At 35.1% G+C, this 19,515-nt stretch overlaps 1 protein-coding gene across 21 annotated transcripts in view; it reads left to right on the forward strand.

Annotated features, from left to right (window-relative positions):
* Window positions 1-19,515, forward strand: part of Glut1 (Glucose transporter 1) — a 119,414-nt gene that overhangs the window by 71,182 nt on the left and 28,717 nt on the right. For 18 of the 21 annotated variants that reach the window (XR_013082519.1, XR_013082520.1, XM_076790439.1 and 15 more), the window contains 6 exons: window positions 277-387; window positions 801-896; window positions 4,090-4,250; window positions 4,456-4,815; window positions 10,592-10,823; window positions 12,486-12,698. Coding sequence is in view for 19 of the 21 variants with exons in the window: in XM_076790439.1 (XP_076646554.1) it covers window positions 277-387; window positions 801-896; window positions 4,090-4,250; window positions 4,456-4,815; window positions 10,592-10,823; window positions 12,486-12,698 (1,173 nt within the window). In the remaining 2 variants the exon portion in view is untranslated. The remainder of the gene's footprint in view (window positions 1-276; window positions 388-800; window positions 897-4,089; window positions 4,251-4,455; window positions 4,816-10,591; window positions 10,824-12,485; window positions 12,699-19,515) is intronic. The other 3 variants (XM_076790458.1, XM_076790457.1, XM_076790454.1) reach the window with 2 other exon arrangements.

The raw sequence follows: 19,515 nt of genomic DNA on the forward strand, positions 1-19,515 counted from the left end.
AGTTTCGAATCTTGTTGATTTCTTTGCGTTAAGTTCAAAACGATTACTTTGTATTATTATATTTTAGAAGAAACTAAAAGTAAATGCTGTTATATTATTCTCAAAACTTTTGGAACAACTGTTGCGCGTGACGGAACGAAAAATGCTGATCGACCGTTTTGACGAACAATTTCAGAAACGCTTATTCCAATTTCTTTACGTTTGGCTATATCGTTTAGTTGTTTCGTTAAAAAGTGTCTTCCTGTTTGTAAACTATAATTTCCTAATCCAACGCAGCACGAACTCGATACAGTACAGCAGGTGAAAGAAGAAATAGAAGAGTTACGAGAATATGTGGAGCGACTAGAAGAACACTCTCATCGGCGGAAACTTAGACTTTTGCAACAGGTGATCCTTGTATCTCGATCGAGAATGCTTATTTATTGGTGTGTCATTTTTATTTTATACCGAGAACGTACGATACCGCTTTTGATGGCTGCTTGTTTGTACGATCATCATCATCATCATCCTACATCGTAACTGTATTTGTTTCGTTATGCTGTCCCGATTCATTTCATAATTACCATTCTTTACTTCATAGCGTAGCGTATGATTTTTATATTGACGAATATTTTGTAATAAACCAGTCTAACATTCTCTGGCGTTCTTTTATTTATCCTTTCATCTTTATGATTTTTACCACTCGAATTATTTTATTTGACGCTGCGATTGTTTTACTATGTTTTCACGTGAATTGGTATCCTTTTGCAAATCCATCTTTTGCAAGTCTATGTGTTAAACAATGTTGATGGTATTTTCAGGGACTGACACTTTTCCTGTCGTATGCAATACTGGCAGCGGTTTTAGGAATGTTGCAGTTTGGATACAATACCGGAGTCATTAACGCGCCGGAAGTGGTACGTTTTCTAAACAACAGATTGTTCAATGCGCACATTAGCGAAGATTAAGGTAACGTCTGTTCTGCCAACAATTTTTCAACAGAATTTTTGTCTGTGGCAGAGCGGACGAGATAGATTAGCTGTGATTAGTATACTGCGAAAAGAGAGTGGTTCTATAAAAAAAAAGAAATGGATGATTAGTACAACCGAAAAAGTTTGTAGAACTAATTTCGATTTGGTTCTATTTGCAAAATATTAGGCAGCAAAATGTTTAATATATTGTTTAAACAAATAACTTTTGTTAAAATTTGCTTACACGACTGAATTTCCCATTCAAAAACACACAACTAAAAAAAAATTCAATCTTGTTCGACCTCTGGTTTCTGAGATATCTCAAAAAATATGGTTTCGAGGGCTCTCTTCACCCCTTCGTGTAAAATACGTAAAATATTTTTCGAAGAGCTATGTCTCACATAAGTTTCATCAAGATCGGCTTAACAACTTGAATATGTATCTCGCACATACTCCCTTGTTAGCATTTGTAAGAAGTAGATTCGGTAGGTCATGACCACGCGAACCTAACGAGACAATTCCTATTCAATAGCACGCGTATTCGCTGAATTTTTAAACTCGATTTTCTCGAAAACAAAGCTTCGTATGAAATAATTTTATTCTGTATTTTCGACTTATTTGACTACGCCCCTTTTCGGTTGTACGAATAATTACCGATCCATCTCTTTTTTGAAACTAGAACCAAATCGAAATTAGTTCTCTGTACTAAATGTCCTGATCAGTTCGAAACACAATAAAAATCACAAGACACGTTGTTAAATATTATTCTATACAAAAATATAAACAGAGCGTACTTACATATACTATAAAAGAGTCGTTTAATGCAGAAATGGTGCAAGTTAAAATATTATTGAGGAATAATAAATTGAGGAGTTGAGGAATTATAAAATAGATGTTGAGAATGTCAGTAAAAGTTATGCACAACACAATAACAACGGAGAGTGTTACGTTTGTTTCACATAAGTCACGATAATATTATATTAAAATTACATTATTTAATCAAGGGTTAATTTCTTGAAATGTGGTGTTAAACCAAACAGGGAAAGAATTGTTTGCACCACTTTTAAATTAAATAGTTGAAATACATAAAATCCGCAGTCTGATAATGAGTATTCAAAAAAAAAGGTAAATAAGTTGTAGAAAAGTAAAATATTGAGAAAAATTGAAACTGTTCAATGAAATTTAGACTTACATGCAGTATGCACAACTATATCAGTAAGTGAAATAAACTGAATAGCTTTTTGTTAAATACGTACAAATAATTGTTAGAGGAATGTAGTCAAACATGGAGTACCACTTTGTTTTTCGAATGTCCTTATAAGAAATCAATTCCAACAAATGAAAGACTCTTGTTGGTATTAGCCATACGTATGTGCTCAAGTTCTGAGCAGCCTTACATTTCTAACATTATAAATAATTTTGAACTATTGAAATATTGAACTAATATTAAAATTTCTATCGTATAGAAAATAAACAAGAAATAGTTTTTATTCTTCGTAGTGATCTGGATAAAAATCCAGAGTGAATAAAAGAATAGTCATTCTCCATAATTATGTATCTAATATCAAACTCTGCAGCAGCAAATGTTTTTAAACAATCTTTTGTAAGAATTTTCTATTTCTTAAAAATAACACTATTCCATATTTGGCCACTTTCCTGTACACTAATCCATATCTTACGAATTAAATGGGATAGCAATTAATTGATAATTACGGAGAAATACTTGCTTGTAACTATATTATAATATGATAAACTGTTTAGTTAATTTTTATAAGAGTGTAGTAATTAGAGATGAACGTTGATAGTTATTTTTGGCTCTGAATACGGAAAAAGGAAAGTTTCGAATATCAAACTCTTTATTTGGGGAAAAGTTGCCAATATCATAGCACTTAAAAAATTTGAAGTAGTCAGGAAATGATATGTTTCTTTAAAAAAGTATAATAAGTAAAACGATAGAGTGGCATCTTGCTCTAATATTCCAAGAAAATAATCTATTTACAATGACGCAATATTTACATATTCTCTTGCAATATAAAAGTATTCAGAAATTACGATTTTAGCTAGCGGTATCATGAGTCGTATTCTTCTCCAAAATCGTACCCCTGAAATAATAAAACTTGATTGGGGATAATAAAACACTGAAAATGAACATTAGAGTTCGAAATGAATATTAACGTACCGAACGAAGAAAACATAAATAAGAAATAACAAGAAAATGTGCTTCGCAAAATCTACATCAATGACGTTCGATTTTTTAAATTCAATTTAGAGAATACAAAACAGCATACTACTGTAAAACAACGGTTGCGTTATATGTACGTAGACACAACAAACTGTATAATGTATCAGATAGAATTGATCGTTAGACATTGCATACAATACAGTGAATTCGCGATGTATGTCGTCGTCGCCTGGGTGATAAATGTCGTGGAATTATCCCCACTACCGTGAGGGGCCAAGAAGCTCGAAAGACCTCGGTCGCCGAGGAATGTAACATAATACGGGTCGGGTGTGTCGGTGTGAGACCAGGAGACCACTACTAATCCAATAACAAAACTTCTTTATTTTTCATTATTTTTTATGAGACTTTCACCACTATATTTGTGGCATTTTTCTGATTAAAATGATACCAAATATGATATAATTCCGATGATATTTACTTGTGTAATGAACGATGAAAGTTACTTCCCATTACAATTATATTAACGGAAAATTAGTGTAAATATGATCTGAATAGTATCGTGTTTGGTATCATTTTCATTAGAAATATCCCATGAATATGTTGGTGAAAGTCCCGTAAAAAAATAATAAAAAATAAAGAAGTTTTGTTATTTCGGTATTATGTTTGCACTCCTCGGCGACCGAGGCCTCTCGAGCTTCGCTGTCGTTTTCTACGTTCGGCGTGGATCAAAGAATCCTCTTTACTCCTGGAGGATAAACGACACCAAGACACGTGTTGCTGACATATATCGAGAATTCTCTGTAACGATTCAGATACAATTGATCGTTAGACATTGCATAAATACAACAAAATTTGAGTGTCTAGTGGTCATTTGGCAACTTTCCCCTACACAAACATTTCACAAGCGACCATGACTGATCATGTTTAATCGAAGAGACACCCTCGAACCTGTTTCAGAACATAGAAAATTTCATGAAAGACGTGTACAAGGATCGGTATGGGGAGGATATTTCCGACGACTTCGTGAAGAAATTGTACTCGGTGGCCGTAAGCATATTTGCGATCGGTGGTATGCTAGGTGGTTTTAGCGGTGGAATAATTGCCAACAGATTTGGCAGGTTTGTACGACACTCTGAATAGAATCTAGAATCGTTTGCCGGTAATCCGCTAACCCTGTTGCATATGCCAGACTTGTTGTACACAATATTACACAATCCTGCGTCATGAAAACCGTGCGTGTGTGAAACTGGCAGGTAACAATTGTCTATGAATCAACCATTTACATCGTTCATGTTTTTTTGTTTGTTTGACGTTCGCTCACAGAAAGGGGGGCTTACTGCTAAACAACGTGCTGGGCATCGTGGGGGCGTGCCTGATGGGTTGTACAAAGATTGCTCACTCATACGAAATCTTGTTCTTTGGACGGTTCATCATCGGTGTCAATTGTGGCTTAAACACCTCATTGGTTCCCATGTACATATCGGAGATAGCACCACTGAACCTGAGAGGCGGCCTAGGCACGGTGAACCAGCTCGCTGTTACGGTGGGTCTCCTGGTCTCCCAGGTGCTGGGCATCGAGCAAATCCTTGGAACAAATGACGGTTGGCCAGTTCTCTTAGGGCTAGCTATCTGCCCTGCGATTCTACAGTTATTGCTGCTTCCAGTTTGCCCTGAATCACCAAGGTAGAAACACCAGCGTAGCATCTTTAATCAATTATATACATTCTCTACTGTAGTCCCTCGGTATCTGACCTTATTCACTGCATCGATATTGATCCACGAGCTATCCTTGCACGTGCGTTCAGCCTAAACAACCGTGATTATCTGTGCCAGGCGAATCGTACGCCCAGGAGTAGTCAAATTGATTATGTCAACGTTTCGTTACCCTTTTCGAAAACAGTCTCTTCGAGCGCATCTTTGATATTTTCTTATTGCAGAAATAATCGCATAGGTTTACAACTCTCTGCTGCGCATCGTTACTTGCTCTCCAGCGGACCCGACTTCGGGGCAATTATCGAGGGGCTACGGTACCCACAAGTTCTTATACATGCGTACCGAGTTGTTGCATATGAAATGTTCCAGTTTAGAATGGAAATGTTATCAAGTGTTTTGGTCAAGAAACACTATTACATTAGTACACGGGTTTATTGTACGAATACAAAGCTGAACAAACATGTATTGTACAGATATAGTTACAATACAAACATATCTTGAATAGATACAAAGCTGTACATTTTAGGGTACGAAATTTATTTCATGTGAATTAACGTGATTGTTGTGTATTCTTTTTTATACAAGTGGAAAATGTGGTAAATGAACACATTATAACCGTAATACAATCCTGAAACTTATTTCTTAAGAGGACCTATGTTTTCCGTGATCTATGATATATTAGTAGATCCTTGTTTGTTTGTTAAATTATGCTTTAAAGTTAACTACACATGTATATCATATATATCAGGGTACATCTATACAGGGTGAACCGACTAAAATGTTACAAGCTGTTTTCTGAGAATCTAATAAAGATAACGACTTTATTTTTTTGATTACATGGTTAAGAGAGGGGGGGGGGTCTAATATTTTAGTATGTATACAATTTTTTGGGGGAAAAGGGGGCCCCCAACATTTTTTAAAAATGGGAAATAGTATTGACTTTTTATTATTATGATACCTCTCGTTAAACTGAATAGCATTTACTTGAACCATTCTTTTTATTGTGCATAGTTACAGAGTTATAGCAAACAATTGAAATTGATTCTGCGAATATATTTACGGGCTAGTTAAGTTTGTTCTAAGAACTGCTTATGTATTGGTTACCTCTTTATTGTTATCAAATGTTCGACAGAGTATTTGTACAAAATTTATAAAGTATTTAGTGTAATTCTAAATCGTGTGTAATGCTATTATGATATTTTTCGTTTTTCTTTTCATTTCTTTAGAATTTCAAGTCAGAACAAATTTTTCGCTATAATTCTGTAACTATGCACAATCAAAGAGAATAGTTCAAGTAAATGCTATTCAATTTAATGAGAGGTATCACGATAACAAAAAATCAATACTACTTCCAATTTTTTTTAAATGTTGACGGCCTCCCTTTTCCTCCCAAAATTTGTATACATATTGAACTATTAGCCCCCTTAACCAATTAATTTAAAAAAATGAAGTCGATATCTTCATTAGATTCTGAGGAAGCAGTAATACTTTAGTTGGTACACCCTGTAATGTGATTTTTGTATGTATATCTATATGATATGTGTGTAATAAATCAGTTTTAAACACATATGTATGGCTATCGTTAATCACCAAGCAAGTAACCAGTAGAACAGCAAGTATACAGGGTGTTTCAGCTAAACAGGATCACCTAAATATCTTTTATTTGCTATTGTATAAAATAAATTTTTAGAACAAAGTTATACTATCTCAGGGGTAGATTCACGTAACAATGGAAAGAATAATTTTTCAGGCCCATTTTTTAACAAAATTTCAAGGTAATAGGTATTTTTTTATATATTTATTTTTATTTATATTTTTTCTTCGATATTCTTAAAAATTGTAGCAACACAAATCTGGCGACTTTAATAACCGTACCATTACAGTCATTTAGCCTGAATCATTTGTGTCTGAAAGGTAAGATGTACAATGCTTTCAGACAAAAATATCTCGAGATTGGGTGATCAGAAGGGTATGGTTATCAAGGTCATTAGATCGGTCTTTTTTTCTGCTAATGTTTTCATGTGAAGCTTTCATTTATAAAATCACCAATGACCTTGAAATCTCGCTAAAATATTTTCTTGAGATAAGATACTATTCGCTGTTGCATGTACCCCTTGTCCTGAGATTTTTTTTTTATACAGCAGTAAACAGTACAGATAATTAGGTGATCGTATTTAACTTAAAAATTACAATAGTGTTTACTTTGATCAATTAATTTCATTCAAAAACTAAGTTACATTTGTTTACCATTACTATTCAAAATCGGACGTTTCATGTGCAACAACTTAATTAAATTCGAGATTACAGTAAACGCTTGTACAACGCGATTAAAAAACTGTTTAAAAAGACTAATCATATGTTTTACGCGGCAGTAAATCTACAGTAATTGTAGAAAGAATTTTTCAGAATGACTGTGCAGATGCTACTCCAAAAGATACGTTTCGTAAATGTATTCCAACACTATACATTCTCGAAAAATTGCCTCTATTTGAACTATGATAATTTTGTAAAAATGATCGTACGACAATAAGTTTGGACTCCTTTTAAAGCTAGAAGCCCCTAGTTTCATAATCCATCGTTCATTTTACTCTAAGATTGTTTTTCATGATGTAGCGGGTGAGAAACCGAAAACGCTTTTTTTCTCAAAAATGCTACACGTTCAAACGTCTGTGAAAACTTTAAAAAGGTTATATCCGGTTTTGAAGTTCAAATTCGCCCCCGGCCCAATTTTAATCGAGTTTGAACCATTGGATAGCCTACCAAAAAGAAACCTCTCTGCCAAGTTTCAGCCCGATACCACATCTGTAAGGGTAGTTATACAGGTAAATCGAAAAACCAGTTTTTGGTTTTCAACTCTTCAATTTCTATATAAAATCTGCATTTAAAAAAATTTTTTTCCTGTTTTTCGTTTTTTACAACCAGAGTTTGCAACGGAAAAATCTGGAAACGATTCCGAATATGTGGCTTGGGATCCGAAATGTGTCAGACTTTTTCAGAATTTTAAATTCTCATTAAATAGGGAAAATGGACCAAAACTGGTTTTTTGATTTTCCTCTATAACTACCCTTACAGATATGGTATCGGGCTGACTGGTTTTTCGATTTTTCTCTATAACTACCCTTACAGATGAAGGGTAGAGTTTGTTCCGTGTCTTTGTTCCGTGGCCGCAAGTCAGCATGAATTTAAAGATTCAAACTTATTTTTTACGAAGGACTCCTTAAAAATTAATGAACGATATTTTTAGCTGTTTTATCAAGCTTTGAGCGAGAGATATGTCGCCAACTTTAAAGTAGAATAAGTAACACCACGACGACTTTACGCGACCAGATTTGATCCTCATTTTTGTTCCATAAAACTTATAAAAAGGAGGCTTCGATCTTCAAATCTATGGCAGTGTCATTTACGAGACAAATTTTTGAAAGTTTTCCGAGTTGTTCGAATGTGCACAAATTTTTAGGAACAATGTCTCCTCAGTTTCCCACGGCTACACCATACAAAAATATCTTATTGTTACAGGAAAATGAACACTGCTTTGCAAAAGTAGAAGCTTCAAGCTTTATTATGAGTCCAAGCTTATGGTTGCACCGTTTCTTTTTACGAAATTATCACAATTGAAATATCGAAATTTTTTTTGAAAATCGGAAATGTAGTGTTTAAATACTGTTTGGATCTATTATATGTCCAATTAGTTTTTTAACAATTTTCTGATCGCGTTATATGTAATGATGGGTAGCATCACATGCTTTTGTATTTGAAATAGTAGAAAATACCGAATACTTCTATTGAATACATAAATCAGGTGACGAATACCTTGTCATCTTGTATTCAATCATGTTATGGAATGTAAATATGATGCGAATATCATATTTGGTATCTCGTATATCGGTATATCGTATTTCGTATTTAAGTCTCGTAAAAAAATAATAAAAATAAAAAAGTTTTTTCTCTCGAGCTTTGGCCCCTCACGCGGTTTACCCCGCGGTGGTGTTGGTAGTTCAGGGACCTTTAAGCGTTAGGTTTGTAGGGACTTATGTCGGTAATTCACTGTAGTAAGAAACAGAGACTAAATAAATATGCATTTCCTCTTTTAATAATTTTAGCAAGTCGAAGATAATGTAACATCATTCAATTCCACTAATGTGTTAATAGTTTTATATTTGACCAATCCATTTTTGTTATAAATGCATAAAATCTGCAGTTTAGTCATTTGTACTTAAGAGCTTATCGAATACCGAATACTGTAATACCGGATATTGTATTTCATATTTTTGAAATGTTTTTGAAAAGTACTGTGAATTCTCGACATATGTCAGCAACACGGGATATACCCCGCGGTAGTGGAGACAATTCCGCGACATTTATCGGCCATGCCTCGGCGACATATATAGAGAATTCACTGTATTTGGCATTCGATAAGCTCTTCAATACAAATTACAGAATGTAATGTCTGAAGTATCTTCTGTCTGTCAGAAGTATTTCCCATAACATGATTAAATACAAAATGCTAAAGTATTCGTCAACTGATTTATGTATTCAATAGAAGTATTTTCCAATGACGTAGTAATTGAATACAATATCTAATTACATTTCGCGTTCGAAAAAAAGAAAATAAATTACAAGTTGATAATGTATTTATTATTCAAGTATTTCTAGAAATGCTTTTTGCCCATTACTGGTTATATGAAAGTGTACTGTACTGTTCGTCCGTCAGATGATGGTTAGGTAAAGAATATGGTCTGACTATATTCCGAATCCCCTACCATCTCACGCATTGTTGTTACTGGCCGAAGACTGTAACGAAAAACGTCAGCTGGCCACACCGAGACCGACTGAAATCCATTATAATATCTCCGTAACTGTCGCATCGTCGGATCTACCGAGTGACAGTGCTAGTCATAGTCGCCAGATCAAGACTTGTTCCCCCACTTTAATTCCCTAGTTCCCCCACGCTCTCGTCACTGCCCGGTCACGTGACTCGTTCCGTCTTTGTCGTGTCTGTGTCACAATGTCACGTGACTAACCCGGTACAAGTAGAGAGAGGGTAACCTTTTCCCCTCGATTCGTGCTCCCTACCCTCATCTAGTGACTATGGTTCCAGTAGAGGTGCTACATTCTTTGTAATGTGCCAAGCGTAGAGAAGGAGAGCGATTGAAAAAGAAAGAGGGACACTTCGATTCTCTGTCTCTCTTTGTTTTCCATCCGCCGTCCTCTTTCACGGCCAAAACTTTAATCGCTTATTACATAAATAATTATGATCCTAACTATATAGTGTGTGGTGTCGTTTTAATTAGAAAAACGAGACGAATACGATGGTAAAAGTTTCATAAAAAGTCATACAAAATTAGAAAAGTTGCAATCTTTTGCTTCGTTTCAATCAGTGTGAGTTTCGCCGATACTCTACCGCTCGATGGCTCGGTCATCGAGCGTGTTTACCGCTTGACAGTTATGGTAGACACCTTTGCGACAGTTACGGAGATAATACTATTAGTATGATTTCACAGCATCGGCGTAGTCTATGAAGCCTGTGAAATTGATCGTTCCATCTCACTCGGTCTCGATACGACCGCTTTCATCATTCGTCATCGCCTTCGGCCAGTATCGACAACGCCTGCGATGGTAAGGGACTCAGAATAGAATGGGAAAGTAAACATTTTGCCTGGCCATCGTCTGACGGACGGACAGTACTACAATTTTGTTAATTGGTGAATGCGCCGAGTGGTTTCTCATTTTGAACTGTATTCCGCAGATATTTGCTCATTACCAAACAGTGGGAGGAGGAAGCTCGTAAAGCTCTGAGGAGGTTGAGAGCGAGTAACGAAGTGGAAGAAGACATCGAGGAAATGAGAGCCGAAGAACGGGCTCAACAAGCCGAGTCTAGAATATCAATGACAGAGCTCATATGTAGCCCAACGCTGAGAACGCCGCTCGTTATCGGTGTCGTTATGCAACTTTCCCAACAGCTTTCAGGCATTAATGCTGTAAGTAGCCCAAGCTATAAATTCCTTCTGTACATGAAAAGCCATGAAATTTGTATCGACGCGTCATCGCGCCGCACAGTGGGCCAGATCGACGCGCTAGCCGTTCATGGGCTCAAAAATCGATTTTTAACGAATGTATATGGTTTCTTAAATGTCCATTACATTCGAAAACGATAATATTAATAAAATTTATTAGAAACTCTCGTTAAAACAAGCGTTCAAAGATAAAACTTTTTTAGATATCATTTATCACCGAAAAAATACCTTCTTTTCGTAATGATGCCCTGGAAAACCTATTCAACATTATGATCCCAATTTTTTTTTTATGAATATTATATATCTATGATCTGGAATTAAAAATTATTGTTCATAATTTATTATAAAATAAATATTGAGTGAACCAAAAAAAAATCCAGTTCCCAGAAAGTTTCCACATTTGACGAGGGATAAGTTTAGAAGTGCGTAAAAGTGCATGCTCTAATTAAATGAAGCATGTTCAGCAACATCTCTAAAAGTTCCAGCAAAGTTCACGTCCCCCCTCGTCCCACCCCGAAAGTTATGATAGTTTAAAGCGTTGCGTGACACGCAATTCCGCGTTGACGAGCACCCATTGGATCTTGAGATTGCAGAGGCTTATGTTACTAATTGTTTAAAATATAGGATCATTCGTAAGCATTTGAATTTTCTACTAACTCTTACAAAGGAAGAATCCAGGTGAAAACAGCTCTCAAAAGTGAGGGTAGAAAAGAATTTTCACGAATATCTTGGAAACTATTAAAAATAGATAAATGGTATGAATGGCAAAGTTATGCGTCTTTTTATGGGGGATACACTTACATAGAAAAATGTAAAATGTCATCATTTGTTTAAATAATATATTAAAAAACACTTATTCACTTTTCTACTTATAATATTAATGTATTTTCGTGAACATTTGTATGCGAGTAGTGTATACCCAAATATGAAATACGAACGAGAAATTTAGTTTCTTACGTTCTAAAATTATTATAATCTAAATTTCTCGTCATTTTCTGTTAATAAGAATTATTGTATAGATTTTTGTTTATTAATAGATAAATATAATTATAAGCAACAAATCTGTATTGTTAATTGACTGTAGTCAGTAACTTTCTAAAATATAATACTTATTTTTCTTTGACTATTTTTAATTTTTTAAATAAGACAGTAATAACACATTTTTGTTATTTTATTATATGTAATATACTTCATTGATTAAAAAATTATGGATTTCTCTTGTTTCAAAGCCTGAACAGCCAGTTTTCAATGATTATTCATTATTCATACGATTTTTCAGACATTTCCGATGGTATGACAAAAAAATGTTTCCTACAAAATGTAATCAGTACGTGGTTTTCTACAAATCTCAATATAAAAAATTTGAAGAATTCTTTTTCATAAAAAATTGAGGTCACTTTGATTATTTATTTATCACTGTATACTTTTTATTCAATAACGTTATAACTGACGCCAAGACGAATCCAACGACCTGTTTAATGTGGTCTTCAAGTCTTGAAATAATGCTAAAATAGGCCTGAACAGCTAATTCAACGATCTGGCCCACTGTGCGCTATTGTTTAAGTTCCCGCAGCTGTGATTTGTCCACGGACACGTAATAGTCAGCAAAATGTCTCTATGTTCCAGGTGTTTTATTATTCGACAAATTTGTTCACTAGTTCTGGTTTGACAGAGGAGAGTGCCAAGTTTGCAACCATTGGCATAGGTGCCATTATGGTTTGTATGACGTTAGTATCCATCCCGCTTATGGATAGAACAGGAAGACGTACACTTCACTTATACGGTCTTGGTGGCATGTTTATCTTTTCAATATTCATCACAATTTCTTTTCTCATAAAGGTAAGTTCAACTTCTGGGACCTGTCTATTTCCGAGTATGTATAAGTATACAGTTCCGTCGAATCGAAACGTAACGATGATCCTTGACACGGTCGCGGTTATACCACAATGGCGATTGTCGCGCGGAGAATGTCAAAGAAAAAGATATTCGCTTTTTTTATGGAAATTTTTGTATTATCGTAGAGGGGGATTAACGTCTTGTGTAGAAAGTCGAGCAGAGATTAGTTCTCGTAGGAGATTTAAATACACCACAATGAACGTGGATTGTCTATAGTTATCTCTTTGTGCTTTGTCACTTCATGCACCTTGGCAAAAGGTGTATCTAACACTTTGTTCACAGCTGGAGTGCAGCACTGCACCGACAGTGAGAATTATCACCTCTTTACGTATATAAACTTGCATTCAATGACTCATTTTAATTTACTCCCAAACATTCATGTAACTTGTAAGGTCTATCCCCCTGTTTCCTGCATGTTATACTTTAGTTGCGCCCGAAAGATTATGTACGGTCGGTACGTTGACACGTAACGAGCCTGTGTTTTAGCCACGTGTTCACGTTATAGTTACTCTCAATGGTGGTTCACGGGTTTTTTCTTTTTAGTCACTCTTGGGACCAGAAACAATGATTAACTAAGCCAACCGAGGGCTGAACTCAATGCATTCCACTGTTTATTAATTTTTATTCTTTTTATTTATAACTTTACTCTTCAATTTTTTTCAAAACAAAATATGTATTTCAACATGACAGAATTATTCGCTGTTTTTGAAATGGCCTTTTATTGGTACATGGATGGTTGGCCGCCATTGCTGACAACAATTGAAACGTCTGAAATGAGAAATCGTTCTTATTCTCGCGCTAGAAGGTATTATCTAAAATGTAGTGTAGAATTTTTAAGAAATTCAATCATTAGTAGAAATGGCAGCGGTTTCATTCGAAAACATCGCTTTTCACGTTGAAAAATCATCTTTAATCATTTATAACTCAAAAGATATTTATGATATGAAAACAGTCCTCCGCGACATTTTGGAGTACTATATTCAGAATATTATTTTAAAATTTAAAGCAAATCGGTCATAGGATTCCGTAGATTTTGTATCGATCAGGGGTCATTCCACGCGAAATCGGACACTTTTCGGAGTAATGTTTCGGATTTTGTTCAAATTTGAATATGTTGTAGTCTTTAGTTTAGCCTATGAACGAATCTGAAAGATCTTTTGGATATCCTAAAAATTGTTAGATTTTACAGACGTCTAAAAAAACATGTCATCCCTTTTTCATTAAACTATATCATAATAAAAGGAGCTTATAGTGAAATCATAAGAGTGTCCCCAAAAATGTTGTGATTTGAAAAAAAATGTTTTTTTCACCATTTATTTTGCAATTGTTTTAAACAAATGCAATGTTTTCATAGCAGGTACTTTTTCAAAACTTTGAAAAAATGAGGATATAACCCTGTATATCGCGGTGCACCGTTCACTTCAAATTATTTTAATTTCGTAAATTTTAAAGTGTCCGCTTTTTTAAAAACAGGTCCGTAAAGGGCGCTCTTGGGACTATATCCACATTTTTTCTGTATCCACATTGTTGACACTCTTATGTTTTTACTATAAGCTCCTAAAAACTCATTTTCATCGGTTTGTTAGTTCTAGTTTTATAATTTAATGAAAAAAGGGTGACACAAAAAAAGTCCGTTAAGATTCGTTCATACGTCACTAAAGACTACAACATATTTAAATTTGAACAAAATCCAAAGCATTACTTTAAAAAGTGAATAACCCTCAGGTGAGAAAATGTCATTTCTAGAAGGGCCCCAGAGAAGTTTTAATTCGCCAGTATTTTCTTGATTACAGCCGGACCGTAAGGACGTTTTAGAAAGCATAAATGTTTGAAATTTTGAAAAATCGTTTTAATCAACAACATTCTACGTATGTGAAACTATAGAAAAATTAGAAAAACATTCGATTTTTTTAAAGGATAAAGGTGGTCTACCTGTATGAGAACAAAACATTTATACAGAATGTGTCTAGTATCTGGGCCAAATTATAACTCGACTGCTATAAAAGATAGAAAAAAATGATTTTACGGAAGTCCATCACACACGATTGCACAATGCACACAATTGCAAAAAGCAAATCTGCATTACAACGATGGTAGAAATTTTGATCATTTTGGAAAAATGGTAAATATTTCGAAAAATATTAAGTTTTTCACGACTGTACTCTGATACCGCGACGAATCGATTCATGGGAATAAAAATCATAGAGTAACAAAAAATTCCTCAAAAAAATGTATTATAGCATGATAAAGATTGCGTTACATTTACGAAGTTCTGAAAGTGACTATTCTACATTACTTTATAAAATTTACAGGAATGTATCTATTGAAATTTTTAGCCAATCATTTGTTATAATATGCACACACCCAAAGGAATAAATTTCATGAATAATTCTTCATCTTTATATTCTCAATAGTCATCCTAAAGTAAAAATATTAGAACCCGTCATTCTCACGGATCTCGTAAACCTAGTGTTGCACAGGGCAGAACTTTCCTCTACAATTCTTTTCTATTTTCAGTTACAATCGAGTTGTAATTCGGCCCGGTTACTAAATACAGTGTTTACTCGATATATGTCCAACACGCGGGTCTAGCCAGGGAAATGTATCGGCCACAAAATACTACTCTTTAATCCACGCCGAACGTAGAAAAGGACAACGAAGCTCTAGAGGCGTCGGTTTATGGCCCCTCGCGTGGTACACCCCGCGACAGTGGGGATAGTTCTGGGACTTTTATCGGCTAGGCATTTGGGACATGTATAGAGTAAACACTGTACGCGCCCCGTACAGTAGAATATAAAATATTATCAATATATCAGTAGAGTATAAATTTGATCATCTCGGCTTCTGAGAGACTCTATTAGCAGAGGGTAATGCTACACACCCACACTAAGCAGCTTCCGCGTCTCCGTCGACTCGAATCAGAGTGTTAGGAGTTTCATTCCCGGGAACAAAAGCGATAGCTATTGGAGAGTAAGCTGTCTGGAGATTCCCCTTAAACCTGTGTCCATTAGAGAATTCTAGTCTCTGTTTTCACGTGAACACGCAGCTTCAGGACTAACTCGTTCCTCTTACTTTCAAAATTGAAATGTCCTCACTGGTTTAATATGTTTCGTATCTATGTGTCAAATACTTGTTGCATGCAGTTACATTTTGTTGCTTAGGCTTACTAATTCCGCTTTTTACCGAATCTCTCCCTCCCCTTGTTTCCCCCCCTCCCTTCCCATCCCCTTCACAACGACCTCTTTCGTGACTGCCTGGAGGAGACATTTACACTCCCTTTGTTATTAGTATACATTCTATTTGGCTCAAACCTGTCACCCTTTGTCATGTTACGTATTATTGGTTCGATACATGCAAAAATCTAATTTGCTCTTAATCTCTTACATCTTCAACCGTGAGCCGAATGTACGGCTATTGTTGCTTCTCGAATTCAAATCGACGTATTTTGTGAAACAAAAACGGATTCAGAGAAGCTACAAAAGCCACCTATAACACTTCGTTATTTCTTTCGTTCATCTAACAAACTCGACCGGTACACAAAGTGTTCGAAAATAGTCGGACTGTGTTGACGAAACTCAGATGTAGGGGAAATGCTGTACACAAAGCTTTCTTGAAAATTTGTGAGAAAATATGGTACATATTTTAATCTTTAAAATTTTCCTTGTATTCCTTCATGCAGAATATTTGCAGAGCTTGATTAACTTTCGGGACCATTATACAGAATGTTCAAGAATAAGGGGTGAAGACGATTTATTCAGTCATTCTACGTGCAAAAATGAAAAGAATAGGATCAAACTTTTTCATACGACACTTTGTTTTTGGAGATATAATTGATATCGCACGTCCAATTCGATTATCTCGACAGCGAAACGTTATTTGAAAAAGTTTTCAGGTATATTTTTCGTTTATTCTTGCGCGTGGAGCGATGTTTCTTGCCAAGTTGTTCTACCTTCCTAGAATATCCTGTGTGTATACTTGGTTTCATCAATTTCTTCTGTGTGAGGAGAGTACAGCTACCCTCTTTCCAACGTACTTCTCGTTTGTGTGTAGCTTTTATGTCCACAAATATACACACCACGAAGCACCTCAACTGCTTTTAGAACAAAAAAGATACAGAACAAGAGTTTGTGCTTCGAAAATCGCTCGTGGACGAGCAATTTCTAACTTCCTTCTGTTAGACTAATCTTTAAAATAATGATGAATCATGTATGGATCAATGCGATCACAGATAACAAACACTTAACTAATTTTAGATTATACATTTGCAAAATTTTTTTGAGTAGGTCGCTGAAATTTTTTACATTTCACTTGTTGACTGCCATGTCACCCATACTCGAGTGACGATATTATTTTTCGAGACTTAAAAATCCGTTTCTGTAGTGATAAATAGTGTGTACAGAATTTGTTTATTATCTATACAATATAAGAGGATTGAAAATGTAATTAACATCATAAATTTTAACTTCTCAGTTTCCGTTTTCTAAAATAAGCCTTTTTGATTACTCCCAATTTTTGTGGTTGCTGAGTAAACGATCAATACGTCAACTGTTTCACAATTATACAGGACGTGTGGTAATTGGTGGTACAACCGAAAAGGAAGTGATTCTACGTAAAAATGGTGAGTCGAGAATGGTAGAAAAGAATGTTTTCATATACGGATTCGTTTTCGAGAAAATCGTGTGATTGAATAGAAATCATCCAACGCATCTAATCATGGCCGACCGGTTCTTTATAACTTGTAAATTACATACTTGCAAATGTTAAACACGCGGACTTGACCCATTTTCGAAGTCGATGTTATCAAAAACGAACTCCCTTATGAAAAAATGTTATTCTACATCTTCGACTTATTTTTTTACGTAGTGTCACCCTCTTTTCGATTTGTAGCACCACTTACCCTGTATATTTTGTATTTTTTTATCATTTGTGTTACAAAACTTTGATAAGTGTCCATCATAAGTACAAATAAAAGTACCTGTACATTGTGTTAATGTTTAAAACACACATTTTAGAACAGCACAGGGCATAGAATCGAAGAAGATGACAAACGAGTAATTTTCAAAGCACGACTGTATTCTCCTCGCACTATTCAAATTCGTCGTGTCAGTTGTACCTTTTTTCAGTAATTGCATAGAACAGGGTCCTGAGTAATTATATATATATATACCGTTCAGCTTTCAAAGATATGAACAAACATATTTTCAACACGTATCATATTGTTTCAAGTTATTCTCGGTTAACACCACTAGTACTGTAATTACTTTAAACTCATGGCCCCTGGAAATCGTTCGATGTTTGTTTATTTTCCGTGTTCCGTGATGATAACTTGCCAATGTAAGCTCGAAGTACAGTGAATTCTCGATATATTTCGCCGATTCCTGGATGATAAATGTCGCGGAATTATCCCCACCACGGCAGAGTATACCCCATGAGGTGCCAAGAAGCTCGAGAGACCTCGGTCTCACTACTAATCGTTCATTACATAAGTAAATGTCATCGGAATTATATCATATTTGGTATCATTAACATGAGAAAAATACCAGAAATATAGTGGTGAAAGTCTCATAAAAAATAATGAAAAATAAAGAAGTTTTGTTATTGGATTAGTAGTGGTCTCTTGATCTCACACCGATATACTCAACGTGTGTTATGTTTACACTCCTCGGCGATCGAGGCCTCGGCGGCGACCATTGCTGTCCTTTTCTACGGTCGAGAATTACATATTACATATATCGAGAATTCACTGTATTCCTTTATGTTTACTTCGCGTTTCTATTCCGGCAAATAATGTAACACGTTTATTCATTCAGCGAATACATTGCCCGTAACAAAACAATAATAAACGAAATTACAAGCTTTTCATTGTCGAAAGATCAATACAATATTGCCCTAAATGAACTAAAACAATGTTAAAAGAGCAATAATATTTTCAGGCATATTTTTAAAACGAATTTGACTTAAAATTGACCTAAGCTGAACTGAAACAACGAAAAATAATACGATGCGTGATAATGAAAATAATTTCATATAATTTATGAATGTCAGTGACAATTATAAGTAGACTGCGGATTTTACGAATTTACAAGGAATATTAGTAATTTGTAACGTTAGAAAGATTATAAAATTTGATGAGTATCGACGTATTGTTTCTGACTCGGTAAAATTATACAAGACGGAAAGAAATTTTGAAGTAGTTTCTATTTCTTGTAACGGGTGAAGAATATTTTTTCATTTCGCATAGCATCCGCTGTTTAATTACAAGTATAATGAGATCCCTGATTTCGACCGTATCAACATGTATCAGGGTCATTGAAATCGACAAGCTGGATCCTGTTCTACGTAATTACCCACGTCTTTCTGTAACAACACGAAAATTGTGGTATATGTCTCTGGCGTGTTTTCACGTAATTCACGTGTATTTCTGTGATTCTAAATGAGGTCTAAGCAACGAGTGTCCCCGGTCGATCCTTGTGGTAAATATATAGCCAGTCATGCTTCGTCGCTTGAAGAAAAAAACAAAAAAAGAAAGAACAAAAACTGAAACAGAGGACAAGACGTTAACTGTACATAACAAGAGCACGTTCACATTGTTGCAGTCGCATCATCAAGCCTTAAGACACAGGGTTGAGCTGCACCAGTGCATGTGGTACTTTTTAATTTGTTCATTGAGTTCCATAGGTTTCTTACTAATTTTCGTTCATCCTGAGAGAGACTCCTCCGGCTGCTCAGGAAAGAAGAACACGATTCTACTGCCTGATAG

Source organism: Halictus rubicundus, chromosome 7 (assembly GCF_050948215.1).
Source record: "Halictus rubicundus isolate RS-2024b chromosome 7, iyHalRubi1_principal, whole genome shotgun sequence".
NCBI lineage: Eukaryota > Metazoa > Arthropoda > Insecta > Hymenoptera > Halictidae > Halictus > Halictus rubicundus.